This window comes from Girardinichthys multiradiatus, chromosome 12 (assembly GCF_021462225.1).
Source record: "Girardinichthys multiradiatus isolate DD_20200921_A chromosome 12, DD_fGirMul_XY1, whole genome shotgun sequence".
Classification (NCBI taxonomy): Eukaryota; Metazoa; Chordata; class Actinopteri; order Cyprinodontiformes; family Goodeidae; genus Girardinichthys; species Girardinichthys multiradiatus.
Window position 1 is genome coordinate 41,477,557 of NC_061805.1, and position 18,003 is coordinate 41,495,559.

The following is an 18,003-nucleotide window of genomic DNA, read 5'->3' on the forward strand; positions in this document are numbered from 1 at the left end:
ACATAATTTTCTGTAGGAAAATATTTCTGCATGAAAAATCCTTTTTTATGGTCTTTTGCAATATCACCATTTTCTTAAAAACTGAATTGTAGGTTTTCATTAGCTTTGGGCATCAAATTAAAAATAAAAACACATGAAAAATATCACTGTGTTCATAATGAAACTATAACATGTGTTTCACATTTTGAATGGATTAACTGAAGTAAACAAACTTCAATGATATTCTACTTTACTGAGATGCACATGTATATCACATTTTACCAAAAATACCATCAATGACACTAACTGTGCTTTTCAACTAGAGCATCTTTATTATGTTAGGTAAGATTTCCTCACAGTATAGAGGTGAATGCTGAGCATTCATTATTAATCTCACTTGGAGGACAAACGCATCACATGTTTGACCATATTTCCAATACCATCGAATATATAATGATAGTGATAATCTGTCTCCCACATGAAAGACGGAGTGCTGACCACTTTGTTCTTCTCATCCACATAGGCTTCGTGAAAGAAAAGGTTAAGGTCAAAACAGTAATGGAGTAAGATTAATGATGAAGATGAACAGACTTCAACTTGAATTTACAGTGAACAGACCACTGAAAGGATATGTATGGCTCACGGACGATGTGGCGAGCGCCCATGCTCTTCACGGCCTGCACCATGTTGGTTTGGGGCCAGTTCCCCCAGCGGGTGTTTTCGTCCTTCTCATAGCCCATGGTTACCTCAATGCTGGGCAACACGCGACAGGCCAGCATAGGAGCCATGCTGGCCAGGCTGAAACAGGAGCAGAGGCTTTCATATCCTAACCATATCCTAATATCTCATTTAATAAGGCAAGATCGAAGGAGGTCTAATGTGTTTGATTACATGTTGGTAACAAAGGAAAATATTTTTTATGCCCAAAAAAAAAAAAAAAAAAGAAAACTGTTTTATTAAATTATTTATCTTGTGATCAACAACATTTGGCGTCCAGAAAGGGTTCGTACTTGTACTCTGCTGAGACTGCTGCCCCCGTGACTTCCATCTAGCCAGACACCTCCTCCAGCTCCTCTGGGGGAAGCTCCCTGGGCTTCCTCCCAGTGGGGCGAGCCTGGAACACTTCCCGAGGGAGGTGTTTTACCCTAGCTCACCATAGCTTCTCACCCTATCTCTAAGGGAGTGCCCTGCTGAGTAAGCTCATTTTAGTCGCTTGTGTCCAGGATCTCGTTCTTTCGGTCATGACCCAAAGCTCATTGGTGAGGGTGGGAACATAGACCGACTGGTAAATTGACAACTTAGCTTTCAGCTCAGTTCTCTCTTCACCACAACCAACCAATGCAGTGTCTGCATTACTGGAGCATCAGATTCGTCTCCCGGTCCATTCTCCCCTCACTCGTGAACAAGACCCCTAGATACTTTAACTTCTCCATTTATGCCAGAAACTCCCCTCCAACCCGGAGGGGGCAAGGCTACTCTCTTGTGGATCAAGCTCCCAGTTTTAGCCCGTGAGGCAGACACCCTGTCTACTTTTTATCTGAGCTGTTGCTGCCAGTAACTTCATGTTATTGGCTATTTGTCTCTCCTCTAAGGTAAACAATTAAAGGAGATATTACTGTGACTAACTGTTAAATACTTTGTTTTTTGTATCCAATAGATTTTGCTACTAGCTCAGAGCTCATATGTTTAACTGTGTTTCTTGCCTAGATGAAGACACTAAAGGAAGTACTGCTGCAGTTAACTTTTTCTTTAACATAAAAAGTACTCCTGGATCAGTGCTTCTGTGTTTTTTGTGTGTTCTCTGACTTCTTAAACGCCCAGTCGGTCGTGGCAGATGGCCGCTCACACCGAGCCAAGTTCTGCTGGAGGTTTCTTCCTGTTAAAAGGGAGTTTTCCTTTTCACTCTCACTGCATACACGCTTAGTATTAGGAATTGCTGCAAAGTAAACAACTCACTGTAAATAACTGTCGAGTGTGGGCACATTTTGTTCCTCCCTTATAATTGATTCATCTCTCTCTTTTAATTATGCATTGTTTTATTATTAATATAATTATTAATCAGTTTACTTAATTTGATCAATTTTAATGTATTTTTCTCAAGTGGTTTTATGTCTGTCTTTTTAGTTTGAACCTCTGTAAAGCACTTTATGGTAGCGAAAATTATTAGTGGGAGATGAATATGTTTGAACACGTATGTACAATTTTAAGTCTGAGGAAATTAGAAAAAATCTACAGTTAATCTAAACTTGTGCACTCAATTATTGTTTTTAAAACTCATTAAAGTTATAGGAAGTATCATCATGCAGCTTTAAAAAAAACAATTCAAATGCAATTCAAATTCATTAAAAGCACAAAATCAATATAACATGTATGCCACTGATGAGTGGCTGTAAACTTCTGACTGTTACAGTAGATCTATGAGCTCAACATATATTATTCAGTTACAGCTTTTAAAAATGCTCTGCCTCTATATGTATTATAGAACAGGGGTTCCTAAAGTGGGGGTCTTGTTCCACCAGGGGGTTGCGAGACGCCAAGTGGAGGGTCGCCATTTTTCAGAATCATCGTGATGTGACCCCTGAGGTTTATGGAGGGCAAAAAGGGACAAAATCAAACAAATAAATATATAACGAAAAAATGCACGTGTACATGATAAATAATGTGTACATATGTGTGCAATTAAATATTGTGTCCCATTGAATCAATAAAAGTCACTTAAAAAAAATTATTTATTTAAATGGGACATATCATGCAAAATACAGTTTTTAACCTTTAAATATATTTTGTTGTGTACTTGGAGTCTGTAGGACTGCAGAAAATTTTAATTTAATCTCTCCATGTGTTGCATAGATATCTTTATATTTTGTTTGGGTCATTTTTTTCATATTTTTTATCAGCTTTTACGTTTTTCTAACTGTTACGTCACAGTATTTGCTGCAGAACAGCTAAATATGGTCATAGACCTCTGGCAAATCGGTTTTGCGTATCCGCCATATTTATTACTTGCTACGATTTTGTCGTCCAAGCTCAAGTATTCCTGCGCTGAAAGAGGATATGTTTGGTTCAGTTGCTGGGTGTATTAACCCACACAATTCATTACACCTTCCCCCAGCATCCAAACCTCTCCATTTTGCCCGGTTAAATTTTGTTTTCATGGAAATCTACCCTACAATAACTAGGAATTCAGACCAAAACATTGCAGTTCCACTTTATATAGACTAAAGCTGAATGACGTAAGTGTGAAAAGGAAGGATTTAAAAGCATGATATGTCCCCTTTAAAAATACATATACTTATTTCACTTTATATATATATTTATTAAATAAAAAAATATAAAGTCAAATAAATGTACAGTGCAGACCAAAAGTTTGGACACAACTTCTCATTCAAAGAGTTGTCTTTATTATTATTATTTATTTATTATTATTATTATTTATATCATTATTTTATTTATTTTCATGACTATGAATATTGTAGCTTCACACTGAAGGCATCAAAACTATGAATTAACACATGTGGAATTATATACTGAACAAAAAAGTGTGAAACAACTGAAAATATGTCTTATATTCTAGGTTCTTCAAAGTAGCCACCTTTTGCTTTGATTACTGCTCCGCACACTCTTGGCATTCTGTTGATGAGCTTCAAGAGGTAGTCACCTGAAATGGTTATCCAACAGTCTTGAAGGAGTTCCCAGAGATGCTTAGCACTTGTTGGCCCTTTTGCCTTCACTCTGCGGTCCAGCTCACCCCAAACCATCTCGATTGGGTTCAGGTCCGGTGACTGTGGAGGCCAGGTCATCTGGCGCAGCACCCCATCACTCTCCTTCTTGGTCAAATAGCCCTTACACAGCCTGGAGGTGTGTTTGGGGTCATTGTCCTGTTGAAAAATAAATTATGGTCCAACTAAACGCAAACCGGATGGAATAGCATGCCGCTGCAAGATGCTGTGGTAGCCATGCTGGTTCAGTATGCCTTCAATTTTGAATAAATCCCCAACAGTGTCACCAGCAAAGCCCCCCCACATCATCACACCTCCTCCTCCATGCTTCACGGTGGGAACCAGGCATGTAGAGTCCATCCGTTCACCTCTTCTGCGCCGCACAAAGACACGGTGGTTGGAACCAAAGATCTCAAACTTGGACTCATCAGACCAAAGCACAGATTTCCACTGGTCTAATATCCATTCCTTGTGTTCTTTAGCCCAAACAAGTCTCTTCTGCTTGTTGCCTGTCCTCAACAGTGGTTTCCTAGCAGCTATTTTACCATGAAGGCCTGATTCACAGTCTCCTCTTAACAGTTGTTCTAGAGATGTGTCTGCTGCTAGAACTCTGTGTGGCATTGACCTGTTCTCTAATCTGAGCTGCTGTTAACCTGCGATTTCTGAGGCTGGTGACTCGGATGAACTTATCGTCCGCAGCAGAGGTGACTCTTGGTCTTACTTTCCTGGGGCGCTCCTCATGTGAGCCAGTTTCTTTGTAGCGCTTGATGGTTTTTGTGACTGCATTTGGGGACACTTTCAAAGTTTTCCCAATTGTTCGGACTGACTGATCTTCATTTCTTAAAGTAATGATGGCCACTCATTTTTCTTTACTTAGCTGCTTTTTTCTTGCCATAATACAAATTCTAACAGTCTATTCAGTAGGACTATCAGCTGTGTACTGTATCCACCTCCTGCACAACACAACTGATGGTCCCAACCCCATTTATAAGGCTTGAAATCCCACTTATTAAACCTGACAGGGCACACCTGAGCAGTGAAAACCATTTCAGGTGACTACCTCTTGAAGCTCATCAACAGAATGCCAAGAGTGTGCGGAGCAGTAATCAAAGCAAAAGGTGTCTACTTTGAAGAACCTAGAATATAAGACATATTTTCAGTTGTTTCACACTTTTTTGTTCAGTATATAATTCCACATGTGTCAATTCATAGTTTTGATGCCTTCAGTGTGAAGCTACAACATTCATAGTCATGAAATTAAAGAAAACTCTTTGAATGAGAAGGTGTATCCAAACTTATGGTGTGTACTATATATATTTTTAGGGGATCGCCAAGTCGCCAATAAGGGGTCGCCAGTCTGTGGCACTGTTTTGGAGGTCACAAGCTGAAATGTTTGGGAAGCCCTGTTAGACATCATTGACAAATTCTAAAGCATCAATCCCACAAAACCAAACAATGGTTTACTCTAAAGCCTGTCACCTGTCAAAAATAGAGACAAATATTTTACTTTCACTTTCTCTGTTTTAATGGGAAATCTAGTGGAATACCTTATATGTTGTAACGGACATTTTTGTATATAGTTATTCTTGTTTTAAAAAACATTATTGCAGAAGTAGGGTAGAGGTCAGCACAACCTTCAGCCTTCAGTTGTCATGGTTACCATTTCTTCACCTCCTCTTCAGCATTCTGCTCTGCTCTTCCTGGTAATTCTTGTAATCCGAAATCTCCTTTCTACCTTCAACTAATACCCAGAGTCACCTCTCACCTGATCTGAGAAAAAGACCGCACAATGGCTACAACAGCAAAAATTAGACTAAGAATCAACACCAACGTGTAGATTCACAGTCTACGTTATCTTTCAGTCTACACCAGGGGTGCCCAAGTTCAGTCCTTGATAGCTACCATCCTGCAACTTTTAGGTGCATATCTTCTCCAACACACCTGAATCAAATAAATGGCTCATTACCAGGCCTCTGCAGAGCTAAATGAATGAGGATGAGGGAATTCAGCTGTTTGATTTAGCTGTGTTGAAGCAGATGAAAAGTAGCATGCATCTAAAAGTAGTAGGATAGTAGTACTTCAGGACTGCACTTCTAGGCACTCCTAGTCTACACCAATGCGTAGACTGTCAGTCATTGAGGACAGCATTTAAATGAAGGAAATACAGTTGCCTTGTATTTAAGCACTAAAGACAATACATCATATAGCGTCCTGATCCCTTCATGCCCACTACATTGGCATCATGCCTCATGTTTGCAGGTCGTTGTAAAAGCAATCACCAAGAATCAGCCAATTTTGCGTGGAAGATTCTACAAAACTAATTTAAATAAAAGTAGACTGAAGAGTACAATTATTTTTGAGGTGTTAAAATGATAAAAAACAAGATATCTTTCTCTAGATGCTTAGTCCTTGCAGCACAGATCAGCTTTCAATTTCATGACAATTACAGTTCTGACAAACCAGGCTTTTGTCAGAGGAACAAATGATTACCAAAGCGATGCCAAGCTTCTATGAACTGTGATTGACCTCAGTTCTAACTTTCAGAGAGCCTAATTTTGTTGAAAAAAGAAACTTCATTGGATCAAACTATACCTAATAGTGATAGGTAGGGATTACACTGCAGGGGTAAACAAACTATTTAACCTTTGGTTGTCATGTCCGCCTGTTCCTCCTTGGCATCCTCCATCACTCTTTCATGTAATCCTACATCTCTCTATACCTGGAATCCTCCACTCTTCACCTAACACCCAGTGGCCTCTCACCCAACCTCATCACAGACATCTGCTCATCACCTCATCCCTCCGGCCAGGATCTGTTGTTTTTAACAGATCGCATTAGAGTTGGACCATTTGGGTCGTAGCTTGTATTGTTTCCTCCCCGCTTTAAAGGATTTGCCTGCTTTCACATTGTCTAGTTTGGGTTTAGGAGTGAGAAGGCTATTTTTACAGCATTTGCCCTAGTTGCCCTATCTGCTGAGAGTCTACGTGAAGACTGTCCACTCTGAGATTCTTGAAATCAGTTTACAAGAAAACTCATTTTAAAACTGAAAGTTTTTTCCTCTGTCCTCTAATAAAGATAGATCAGATTTCTATGTGTAATCAAAGGGCTACTGAGAGGCTTTAGGTTTTGTTGTGCCGAAATAAGCCTTGTTAATTGGCTTAAACTTTAAAGGAAGTTTGTGAAAAGAAGCAAAATCTTTATCCAAAAATGTCTTTAAAAACAAGTAAAAGGACATCATAGCATGCAGAATAAAATCTTCAACAAAGTTGCCTTACTTGTTTTTATTTGTATGTGTATACATCTTGGTCATCAGTTTGTGTTACTCCTTGCAGTGACCTAATTCAATTATGAGCTTGTTGAAATCGTTTGTTGGTGTAAATTGGTGAGTTTAATCAAGGGAGAAGGTAAATTTCAGTGACAGTCTGCAGTTTAGCCTCATGTTTGACATTGTTCAGTACTTCTAACTCAAACTCAGTCAGCCTAAGTACTGACTGTGTGAAGAGGGATCAAAGTATACATACCCAATAGGCTTGCGTGAACGGTGGAACTCTTTAATCACTCTTTCTACATCATTGTGCAGCTTGCAGTCCTTGCCATCCTTCATAAAAGAAGATCTAAAAATAAAATTAAGATTTTTACACTTTCATTAGTTTTGTAGGAGTAAGTAAACCATCTTGAACCTAATTAAAATTATGTTTGCACAGCCCAGTTTGCAAGTGACTCCTCACAGATTCTTGACAACCCCGTGTCCTCCAGGAAAGATGACAGCATCGAAGTTGTTGACATCCAGCGTGGACAGGTCATGCATTTGCCTCTTTCCCTGACCGTGACTGAAGCGAGCTGACTCGATCATCGTGTTCCTGTTTGATGGCCAGATATAATCAAAAATACTACCTTGTGGAAAGAGTCAGGTCAAATGGTTACACAAGCAAAAGGTAAGTCAGTTAGTGTGAACCCATGCCATTAGTGTGATCTGTGTGGCTCCTACCGGTTCTCGCCTGAGAAGGGCTGCTTCTTCATATGATCCATCACATGCATTTGCTGCTGATTTGGAGCAAACATCTGAAAGCGGGCGCCATTTCTGCTCAGGTGGTACATGGTGCTGCAGACAAGAGTTTATAGCCATTGTGTCTGCATCGGTGGAAGTTCATGCAATGGTGTGAATGTCCTGATCTGTGGATACTCACTACGCTCCTTCGTGGACATCAGTTCCATCCCACCATCCACATCCTGAGAATACCTGGAATATATTTACTCACTGCATTGGTCCATTTCATTTTACTCATAGCATATTAATTACTTAAACTTACCAGTGCAACATTGGTGTTTCCCCAGTTGCCATATTCCCCTTGATGAACAAAGCAGGCAGGCTGACGAAAAAGAACGGCCAAGGTCTGTTTTGACAGCAAGGTCCTGGTTGCCAGCATGATTAAGCTTTAGTCTCAATGATTCCGAAGGAAAATACCAGATTAACAGGTTGCCACAGAGCCTGTAAAGACTTCTGAGAGGGGAGATATTGATCTCACAGAGGATGTCAGTATTTATACTAGCAGTGTGGGGCCAAGTGACGTTAACACGTAAGATGAGCTCCATTGTCTTTTCACGTCCTGACTTCTTCCTTTCCAGAACACCCTTCCCTATTAATACCTCGTTAATTCTTCTGATTAACTTAAGGTATTTAGCCACGGAGTGAAACTTTAGCTTCAGCTAATATCTTAACCCGTTAAGAGTTTGGCACTTGATACAGTGCTTTGATTAGGAAACGGTGTGCAGTTCCATTATACAGGCATAGTGGCATACCATATGCCCTGTAAAGTCCATTAGGATGTAAGGCTCTTACTCTTTGTAATGCTGTTTTGCGTCTAGACATTGAACCCAGAAATACCTTGAACTGACGGAAAAGTCACTGTCAGAAAAAAAATATGGACCACATATTATGCTACATTTCAACAAGCTGTATTAGAAAAGTTGAATCAACTCAGCAAATTATTTCAAAAAGTAAAGCTCACAAATTTATCACAAACGATATATTGTGTTAAGTGATAAGTGTTTATTTCTTGTTAATTGTGACTGTTGCATCGTACAGATAAGGACGACAAAATCCATGGTCTCAGAAAGTTAAAACATTTAAAAAGAACAATTGAAGATTTCTGACACAGACATTTTATGGCCTACTTCATCATAGAAAAGACTGTGAGTTTGACAGTTGCCCAGCAGACAGTCACTGACCCACTCCATAAAGACTGTAAGCCACAAAAGGTCATTTCCAAAGAAGCTGGCCATTGACAGAGGGCTGTATCCAAGCCTATTAATAGAAAGTTGTGTGGAAGGAAAAAGTACAGCAGAAAAGGGTGCATAGACAACAGGGATAACCGCAACCTCGAGCAGATTATGGTCTGTAGCTGAAGTCAGCATTTCAAGAGCTACCTCATGGATATGTGCTACAACTGTCACATTCATTCTGTTAAGCCACTCTCAACTAGAGATGTCAGAAGTCTCATGCCTAGGCAAAGGACTGAACTGTGGTTCAAAGTTCCTTTCTCAAACAAAATCTATATTTGCATTTCATTTGAAAATCAAGGTCCCAGAGTCTGGAGGAAGGGTTGAGAAGCAACAAAACAAAGTTTAAGGTCCAGTGTGAAGTTTCCTCAGTCAGTTATGATATGGGGAGCGTTGCTATCTGCTGGTGTTGGTCCACCGCGTTTTACAAGTTCAAAGACAGTGCATCTGTCCACGAGGAAACTGTAGAGCACTTTATGCTTCCATCTGCTAACCTTAATGGAGATGCTGATTTCATTTAAAAGCCGGACTTGACTGAATTGTAGATTCTCATCAGCAGTAACTCATAAACAAAATTTACTGAAATAAACGCTTGGAAAAAAAACCCTACGTGTGGTAAATGAAGTTTCATTTTTTTGAATCGAATCACAAAGAAACCTTTGAGATTTTAATTTATTGAGATGCACCTGTAGGGTGTGACAACTCACAGTGAAGGCTCAGGAAAAAAAAAAGCAATTTGTCATTTGTACAGATGAAAAACAGAAGGCAAAATATGACATTTATTTTATTATGGCCACTTTATGTATAAACAATCACTATTTACATAAAGGAAAAGAAAATACAGTGAGGAACAAAACGCAGAAATAGAACGAACGTGCAACTGAGTACAATCACCACATCAGTCACAAACTCAAGCGTCAGCAGAAACCTTACATGAAACATTCAGATTCTGACCCTTGCCTAAAAATCTGAAAGCAGCAGAACTCACGCATGGAAAACACATACTGAAGTGGTCACATGTGGTATTCACAAAGTACAAACAATTTCTCTTTTTTAAACTCAAACACAATAACCGTGTGCACCTGCAATCCACAGTTACTGAAACACTGTGGATTGCAGAGATGAACAGAGATGGAACTAGTGACTGATAAAGCAAAATAAAAACAAAGGCAGCACATAGAATAAATAAGGTCCATTTTTGTATAAAATACATCTTTAAAACAATCTTGTCAGTGTTGATGTAGTTCTGCAACTATGCAGCATCAAGAAATAAATCAAACGCATGGCAAGTATATTAAATTAAATCTTAAATGCTAACAAAGCTCCATCCAAGTCCAATCATAACTATGGCTAATGATATCATTCAACAACAGTTGATTATTCTGCAGTTGCTTTCATTTCTCGTGATGAGCCCTGTTTGGTGCTTTTTTGCAGATGACTTATCTTTACATGTAAGGACCAGATCCTAAAAGCCATTTACATGCAAATCACTAACCACTTCAGCAGTGAGAATTAAGTAAGAATTAACCCCTAAATTGACGCCACCACTAAAGAAAGCTTTCATGCACCCAAGCCACTGTCTTTCAAGGAATCAGTGCACTAACTTGTGCACACATTACGTTCATTGCCAAGATTATTTGCAAAGGTATCCATTTGATAAATTCAGCGTGGTTTGCACATCAAGCAAATAGCTGTGCTCAGAGATAAGTATGTTTGCAAGGCCAGTCTGGTTGGATTAGGGCGTGTAGGCAGGTGGCGGCTGAAACTGATTGGCAATGTCATAATCGGCAGGAAAAGTCTCACTGCTGTCCTCCATCTCTGAGAGCAACTCTAGGGCCTGCTCTTCCTCCTCAGTGGGGTAATGGCGTAGGAGGTTTGCAGCGGTGGCGAGGATCGATGCGCCGCCTGCACCTGCCACCAGGTAGAAGCTGATGGCAAACGTGACGTATATGAGCGAGCCGTGGTACTTTTTGTGCTGCTGCTGAAGTGACAAGATCAGTTCTGAGGCCCAGTAGCAAAATCCAATTACTGTGGCACACTGCAACACTGAAAGGAGAGAAATTAGGTTAATATTCAGATTGGATTTGTATTAGGCTTGGCCAATATAACAAATTGTGTTTTTCAAGGCTCTCGCCAGCTGCATCTGTTTTATTTTCTTCTTTTACCTTTAGCATCCTAAATTTTATGTTGTACAGAAAAGTAATGTAAGCATTTTTGGTCACTTTTGATTGTATAAAAAGTTATTCAAACACAATAGTCTGATTGATTGTGTGTACTTTACTTGAGTACTGTTAAATACAGTTATTAACTTTAGTTAAATGTGTGTACCACAAGTCTAAATTGTACTTACTGCACAATAAGTGAAAACATTCTGCACAAGGAAACTGAGAAATGATTGTGATTTCACCATTAAAAGCTCTCATTTGATATTTTTGCCATATTACCCACCTTTACTTTGTATGTTAGAATAAAAAAATGAAATGGAAAAAAACTCCAACAAGAAGAATCTGTACCTGTTAGTATATGTGCAAAAGCATATCTGCGTGTGATCTTTAGGGCAGGGTGTTTGGGTCCAAACACATCCAACAGAAAGGCAGTTAGACTGCATAATATGCCAAGAAAACAGAAGGCAGCGATGACCCTCAGCAACAGGATGGTTTGTGGGTTTACACAGTAATCTGTGAAAATAGAGATGCCACAAAGTTACCAGTAAGCCACCAGATTAACAACTGCCTACAGGTTGTGATGTGCTTGTTCTCACCTTCCAGAAGCTTGGGGTCGATGTACCCCAAGACATCCACTACCCCCAGCTCCTGTCTGGGGCAGGCCCCTCCGTGAACTCGAAGCCAGGCCGGTTCAGCGAGAGCCGTACACAGCGCTGTGATGGACAAAGCTCCGGGCAGCGCCGACACCAGACTCCGCTCCGGTTGCTTGGGCAGGGAGGTGCCAGCTCTCCTTCTCCGACCTCCAGGGAGGGTGGAACCCGGTGGAGCATACATGGTGATCACTTCTCCTTAATACGTTGTGTTGTTGGAAGAGTTAGTCACTCCTTATTTATAGTACTCCTTTTGTAGCTTTGAGATCAGCAAAGTGATTGAGTAGAGTAAGGCCTGTAAGCCGGTACAGATGAGGAAACCTGGATGATAAAGGGATGACAGCGGCACTGGACACTATTTCCCTTAGTTATACACGATATATCCGAAGATAACCGGAATGCTTGATAAAACCAGACTCTGGCGAACGAGTAGACAATGAACAGATGGCCTCAAGGCCTGTTAGCTCTTCCCTTAGCTTTAAAGCTAACTCCCTGTCAACGCCAACTATGAACGAATCTGAGGACAAGAATTAACCTAACACAAACAAACTGTGTAAAATAAAACTTAATTCGCGATACAGACAACCACATTAATAAAAATATACGGTTACTTTGGTACAGAAAAAGAAACACAAAACAAAACAAAAGACAGCTTACGCTGGTTTCCTCTAAACGTTGACTTCCTGTTCGCGCAGTTGGCACCGGTCTAAGAGGAGGGGTTGTCGCCACCTACTGGTGATTCGCTCAAAACCACTTACACAACAGTAAATTAATCGTTTAAATGTGGAATTCCAGATACAAACTAATACTTTTATACACAAATATTATACAGTTTTCATGTGTTTCATTTGTTTGTACCATTTCAAATCAAATGTAGACTAAAAGTCAGTGAACGCACTTCCTAACAGTCAGCCGGCAGATCAGCCGACTAGAAGTGATAACGCGGTGGTGTTGGAGAGTCTGCAGTTTAATAAATTTTGGCGATTCGTGACGTCAAGTGATTTTTAAGATATCTTCTTTTCAGCACGCAAATAACTGTTATGTTTATTTCAGTTTCATGGCCAAAGTGGGGGTCCGCTGATCTCGTCGGCGGAGCACCACAGAGGACAGGTTGACAAATGGCGCGCACCCAGCGTCAGAAGGACGTATAGGATCCAGAATGCAACGCGGGCAGCCTCCGATAAGCAAACATGGCCACATTTCCGTTACAGATATCTCTGTAAACCTTTTTTTTTTACTTTACTTTCTTCCTAAACACTCCTCATTCATTTATGTCCATCCACATGCTGATAAATGTCAGGTGGGTTTAGTATCGCATATTAAGTTAAAGGTTGACACGAAGGTATCGACGCTTCAACGTCGGGGAATATTTGAGTAGCTCGGCCATGAAGAAGGCTCTGGACCTGGTTCAGAGGATCGGCGCACACCCGGACTCCCGCTGCTGGTTCGTCTCCTGGAGCCCGAATGGCGCTCTGCTGGCTTCATGCGGGGGTGACAAGGCCATCCGGATATGGGGACGAGAGGGTGAGTTGTCGAAAGTGGGGGTTACAACACACACACACACACACACAAATATTCACAGGTGGGTAATGTTTCTGTAGAAAGGGAAGGAAGAAACTAAAAACGTATTTAAAGGCCACATCTCCTGCGGTGTCACAAACTAAGCGAAGCAACTGAATCTGGATGGCTTGTAACATTACTGGCATGACAAGGAGATCATGGAGATGTTGTCTACGCAGTACAGTGGTGGAGGCTCCATGAGGATCTGGGGTCATTATCCTTTAGTGGAGCGATAGAGTTGGCTAGGTGAAGATGTTTGTGGGCAAACCTCTTAACTGAGTGCCTGTGTGGTGATCATTGGGAGTTTTTAAACGAGGCGACGCTGCAATTCTGACAAAGATCTTGCTACGGGGAGAATAACATCCCTCTTTTAGCCGTGTCTGTCTCATCTTTATGTAGTTTTAGTATTCAATCTATATTTTCATCAAAACAAGACAAATACCACATAAGTAGTTCCATGTGTTTATGAGTCAGACTGATTTAGAAACAGGCTTTCAGTGATATTTTTATAGTTTACTGCCCTAAATGGGAATTTTAATGTCATCTCTTTTTTGTAGGTGACTCTTGGGTATGTAAGACTGTGCTGCAGGATGGTCACCAGCGCACTGTGAGGAAGGTGGCCTGGTCTCCTTGTGGCAGTTATCTGGCCTCTGCCAGTTTTGATGCAACCACATGCATCTGGAAAAAGAAGGATGATGACTTCGAGGTTAGATGAGATGTTTCCTGTTCCGCCTGTGAATTAAAAGGCCTTTGAAACACTTTACACATTTGAACTTGTCTCCTAGAGTCTGACTGTGCTGGAAGGGCATGAAAACGAGGTCAAATGCGTAGCATGGGCCCCTTCGGGGAACCTCCTGGCCACATGCAGTCGAGACAAGAGTGTCTGGGTTTGGGAAGGTTTGTGTTGCAAATCACTAAGTTAACTATAGCCCTTAGCTTGTGTATAAAGATTTCTTTATGATTTTCAGTGGATGAAGATGAAGAATATGAGTGTGCTACTGTATTGAACTCTCACACACAAGATGTCAAGCATGTTGCGTGGCACCCCACGAAGGAGGTAGACCAGACTCCTTGCATCCTAAAAATACCTTAGTTTGATCCTCTATCATGGCATAAAGAGGCGTTCTGTTTGCACAGCTTCTGGCTTCAGCCAGCTATGACAACAACATCTGCATTTACAAAGAAGAGGATGACGACTGGGAGTGCCAGGCCACCTTGCAGGGACACACATCCACAGTGTGGAGTTTGTGTTTTGATGTTGCAGGAGAGAAGATGGCCTCCTGCAGCGATGACCGTACCGTGAAGATTTGGAAAGAGTATCCCAGCGAGAGTGCGCAAAGTGAGTTAATGGTGGACAGCAGCATGTTTGTCATGTAGCACTTAGAAAAAAACCAACTTTCTAATCACTTTGCTTCTTTAAAGGTGACTTCTCTTGGAAGTGTGTTTGCACTCTGTCTGGGTATCATGGACGTACGGTGTATGATGTCGCCTGGTAAGACAACTTATACCTGTTAACGTCATGACGTTTGGGTGCATCTGCGATTTGTTAGGGGAATTATTGCTGGTATAATAGTTAGCTTAATCAGCCCTAATCCTTGAACGCCTTGGCAGAAACTCAAAAATCAGATGTTTTCCCAATCACTGAATGCAACATACCTAACCGCTACCGGCTCAAAGTAACAGCACTCTTTGGAGTAGTACTCCAGGTCTCAGATTGCTATGCAAAAACTGTTTAAAAGGAAACCATACCTACTAAGTTAGAAAACACTTTACATTTTTCAGTTATTCAGAGTTAAAGTTAAACTCTTTATGTATAGAATCATTATATTAATATATTTCAATTGTTTATTTCTGCAAATTTTGAGGTTTGTTTCTTACAGCTAAATAATTTCTCAGAAAATTAGAATATTTCATAAATTCTTTAAAAAAAAAAAGATTAATAAAGAAATGTAATGACCCAGTTATGATCAATATGGTCATAGACAATACTAACCGTCACCAACACCCTTCATAAGGGTAAGCTACAAAAGGTCATTGTTAAAACATTTGGCTGGTCAGAGTGCTGTATCAAAGCATTTACATGGAAAATTTACCGGAAGGAAAAGGTGCACAAGCAGCACACATTTCCACAACCTTTATTGGATTACGAAGCAGAGCCGATTTAAAAGTTTGGAGATTCACAAGGTGCGAGTCAGTGCTTCAACAGCCACCACACAGTTTGCCAGGACAGCGGCAACAACTGTGTCATTTCGTGTTGCACTACTTCTAACCAGAGACATTAGAAGAGTTTTCTTTAAATTTTGTGTTTAACTTGGGAATCAAGGTCCCAGAGTCTGGAGGAAGAGTGGCGAGGCACAGATTTCCAAGTTGTTTCAGGTCCAGCCTGAAGCTTCCACAGTCAGTGATGATTGAAGGTGCTGTGCGATCTGCTGGTGTTGGTCCACTGTGTTTTAAATCCAAGGTCAGCACAGCCATCTAAAAATTAAGAGCACTTCATGCTCCCCTCAGCTGATGAGCTTTATAGAGATTCTGAATTTATTTTTGTCATGACCTGGCACCTGCTCACACTGCCAGATCAGACCTAACCTGGTCACCACGCTGCATTGGTGCAGTAATTCATGCGAAAGAAGCCCCAACTGTTCAGTACATGGACTTACAGGGGTTGGACAATGAAACTGAAACACCTGGTTTTAGACCACAATAATTTATTAGTATGGTGTAGGGCCTCCTTTTGCGGCCAATACAGCATCAATTCGTCTTGGGAATGACATATACAAGTCCTGCACAGTGGTCAGAGGTATTTTAAGCCATTCTTCTTGCAGGATAGTGGCCAGGTCACTACGTGATACTGGTGGAGGAAAACGTTTCCTGACTCGCTCCTCCAAAACACCCCAAAGTAGCTCAATAATATTTAGATCTGGTGACTGTGCAGGCCATGGGAGATGTTCAACTTCACTTTCATGTTCATCAAACCAATCTTTCACCAGTCTTGCTGTGTGTATTGGTGCATTGTCATCCTGATACACGGTACCGCCTTCAGGATACAATGTTTGAACCATGGATGCACATGGTTCTCAAGAATGGTTCGGTAGTCCTTGGCAGTGACGTTCCCATCTAGCACAAGTATTGGGCCAAGGGAATGCCATGATATGGCAGCCCAAACCATCACTGATCCACCCCCATGCTTCACTCTGGACATGCAACAGTCTGGGTGGTGCGCTTCTTTGGGGCTTCTCCACACTGTAACTCTCCTGGATGTGGGGAAAACAGTAAAGGTGGACTCATCAGAGAACAATACATGTTTCACATTATCCACAGCCCAAGATTTGCGCTCCTTGCACCATTGAAACCGACGTTTGGCATTGGCATGACCAAAGGTGTGGCTATAGCAGCCCGGCCGTGTTTATTGACCCTGTGGAGCTCCCGATGGACAGTTCTGGTGGAAACAGGAGAGTTGAGGAGCACATTTAATTCTGCCATGATTTGGACAACCGTGGTTTTATGTTTTTTGGATACAATCCGGGTTAGCACCCGAACATCCCTTTCAGACAGCTTCCTCTTGCGTCCACAGTTAATCCTGTTGGATGTGGTTCGTCCTTCTTGGTGGTATGCTGACATTACCATGGATACCGTGGCTCTTGATACATCACAAAGACTTGCTGTCTTGGTCACAGATGCGCCAGCAAGACGTGCACCAACAATTTGTCCTCTTTTGAACTCTGTTATGTCACCCATAATGTTGTGTGCATTTCAATATTTTGAGCAAAACTGTGCTCTTACCCTGCTAATTGAATCTTCACACTCTGCTCTTACTGGTGCAATGTGCAATCAATGAAGACTGGCTACCAGGCTGGTCCAGTTTAGCCATGAAACCTCCCACACTAAAATGACAGGTGTTTCAGTTTCATTGTCCAACCCCTGTAGATTTCAGTATTCAGACATTAAAATAATGTTGTTACATTAACTTTTTTCTGGTTTACATCAGCTGTAACCTTAAAAATTAATAAGAAATAAATCTTTGAAATATAGTTGTGTGTTGAGTCTGGGCTTTAGTTTTTGAATTTCTGAAATGAAGATGTGTTCGTTGATATTGTCACACCTTTTTTTGTTCTAAATTGGACCTAAAATTCTCAGTGCATCTCTAGGGTTAGTCTGACAGTGATATTTTCTGACTAAATCCCCCTCATCTGTTCAGGTGTCAACTGACAGGTGCGCTGGCAACTGCCAGCGGCGACAACGCAGTCAGAGTTTTCAAGGAGGACGTGACGGCCAGTCCAGATGAGCCAGTGTTTTCACTGGTTGCTCAGGCGACCAAGGCTCACAGTCAGGATGTTAACTGCGTTTCCTGGAACCCGAAGGAGGCGGGCCTACTGGCTTCCTGCAGCGACGACGGAGAGATTGCAATTTGGAGGTTCGAAGAAGAATGATTCTGTGGCCTTTGGATCTGTCTTTGTTACTGGAAATTTTTTAGGGAACTTGAAAAGTTTTCTCGCTCTTTTTTGCGATTCTGCTTCATGTAAAAGTTTCTTGTCTGCTTTTATGATGAGAATACTGCTGCGATGCACCATGTGCTTTTGAGTCTACAACTTGGAAATGCAAATAAGTGAAAATTGCTTCAAGTTTATATAAATACAAAATATTAAACATAAC

At 41.0% G+C, this 18,003-nt stretch overlaps 3 protein-coding genes across 3 annotated transcripts; 1 reads left to right on the plus strand and 2 right to left on the minus strand.

Annotated features, from left to right (window-relative positions):
- Positions 1-286: 286 nt before the first annotated feature.
- On the minus strand, positions 287-8,234 carry gatd3l (glutamine amidotransferase class 1 domain containing 3, like). The gene is made up of 7 exons (XM_047380726.1): positions 8,009-8,234; positions 7,886-7,938; positions 7,687-7,800; positions 7,427-7,558; positions 7,220-7,312; positions 612-777; positions 287-507 (listed from the first exon to the last, which is right to left on the minus strand). Exons 1-7 carry the CDS (start codon positions 8,123-8,125, stop codon positions 373-375), a joined length of 810 nt encoding a protein of 269 aa, XP_047236682.1. The 5' UTR covers positions 8,126-8,234; the 3' UTR covers positions 287-372.
- A 1,515-nt stretch (positions 8,235-9,749) lies between these two features.
- Positions 9,750-12,604, minus strand: tmem127 (transmembrane protein 127). The gene is made up of 4 exons (XM_047380808.1): positions 12,451-12,604; positions 11,740-12,114; positions 11,492-11,656; positions 9,750-11,024 (listed from the first exon to the last, which is right to left on the minus strand). Exons 2-4 carry the CDS (start codon positions 11,975-11,977, stop codon positions 10,714-10,716), a joined length of 714 nt encoding a protein of 237 aa, XP_047236764.1. The 5' UTR covers positions 11,978-12,114; positions 12,451-12,604; the 3' UTR covers positions 9,750-10,713.
- Positions 12,605-12,904: 300 nt separating this feature from the next.
- On the plus strand, positions 12,905-18,002 carry ciao1 (cytosolic iron-sulfur assembly component 1). The gene is made up of 7 exons (XM_047380807.1): positions 12,905-13,317; positions 13,911-14,059; positions 14,139-14,250; positions 14,322-14,410; positions 14,491-14,692; positions 14,776-14,845; positions 17,549-18,002. Exons 1-7 carry the CDS (start codon positions 13,179-13,181, stop codon positions 17,778-17,780), a joined length of 993 nt encoding a protein of 330 aa, XP_047236763.1. The 5' UTR covers positions 12,905-13,178; the 3' UTR covers positions 17,781-18,002.
- Position 18,003: the final 1 nt, after the last annotated feature.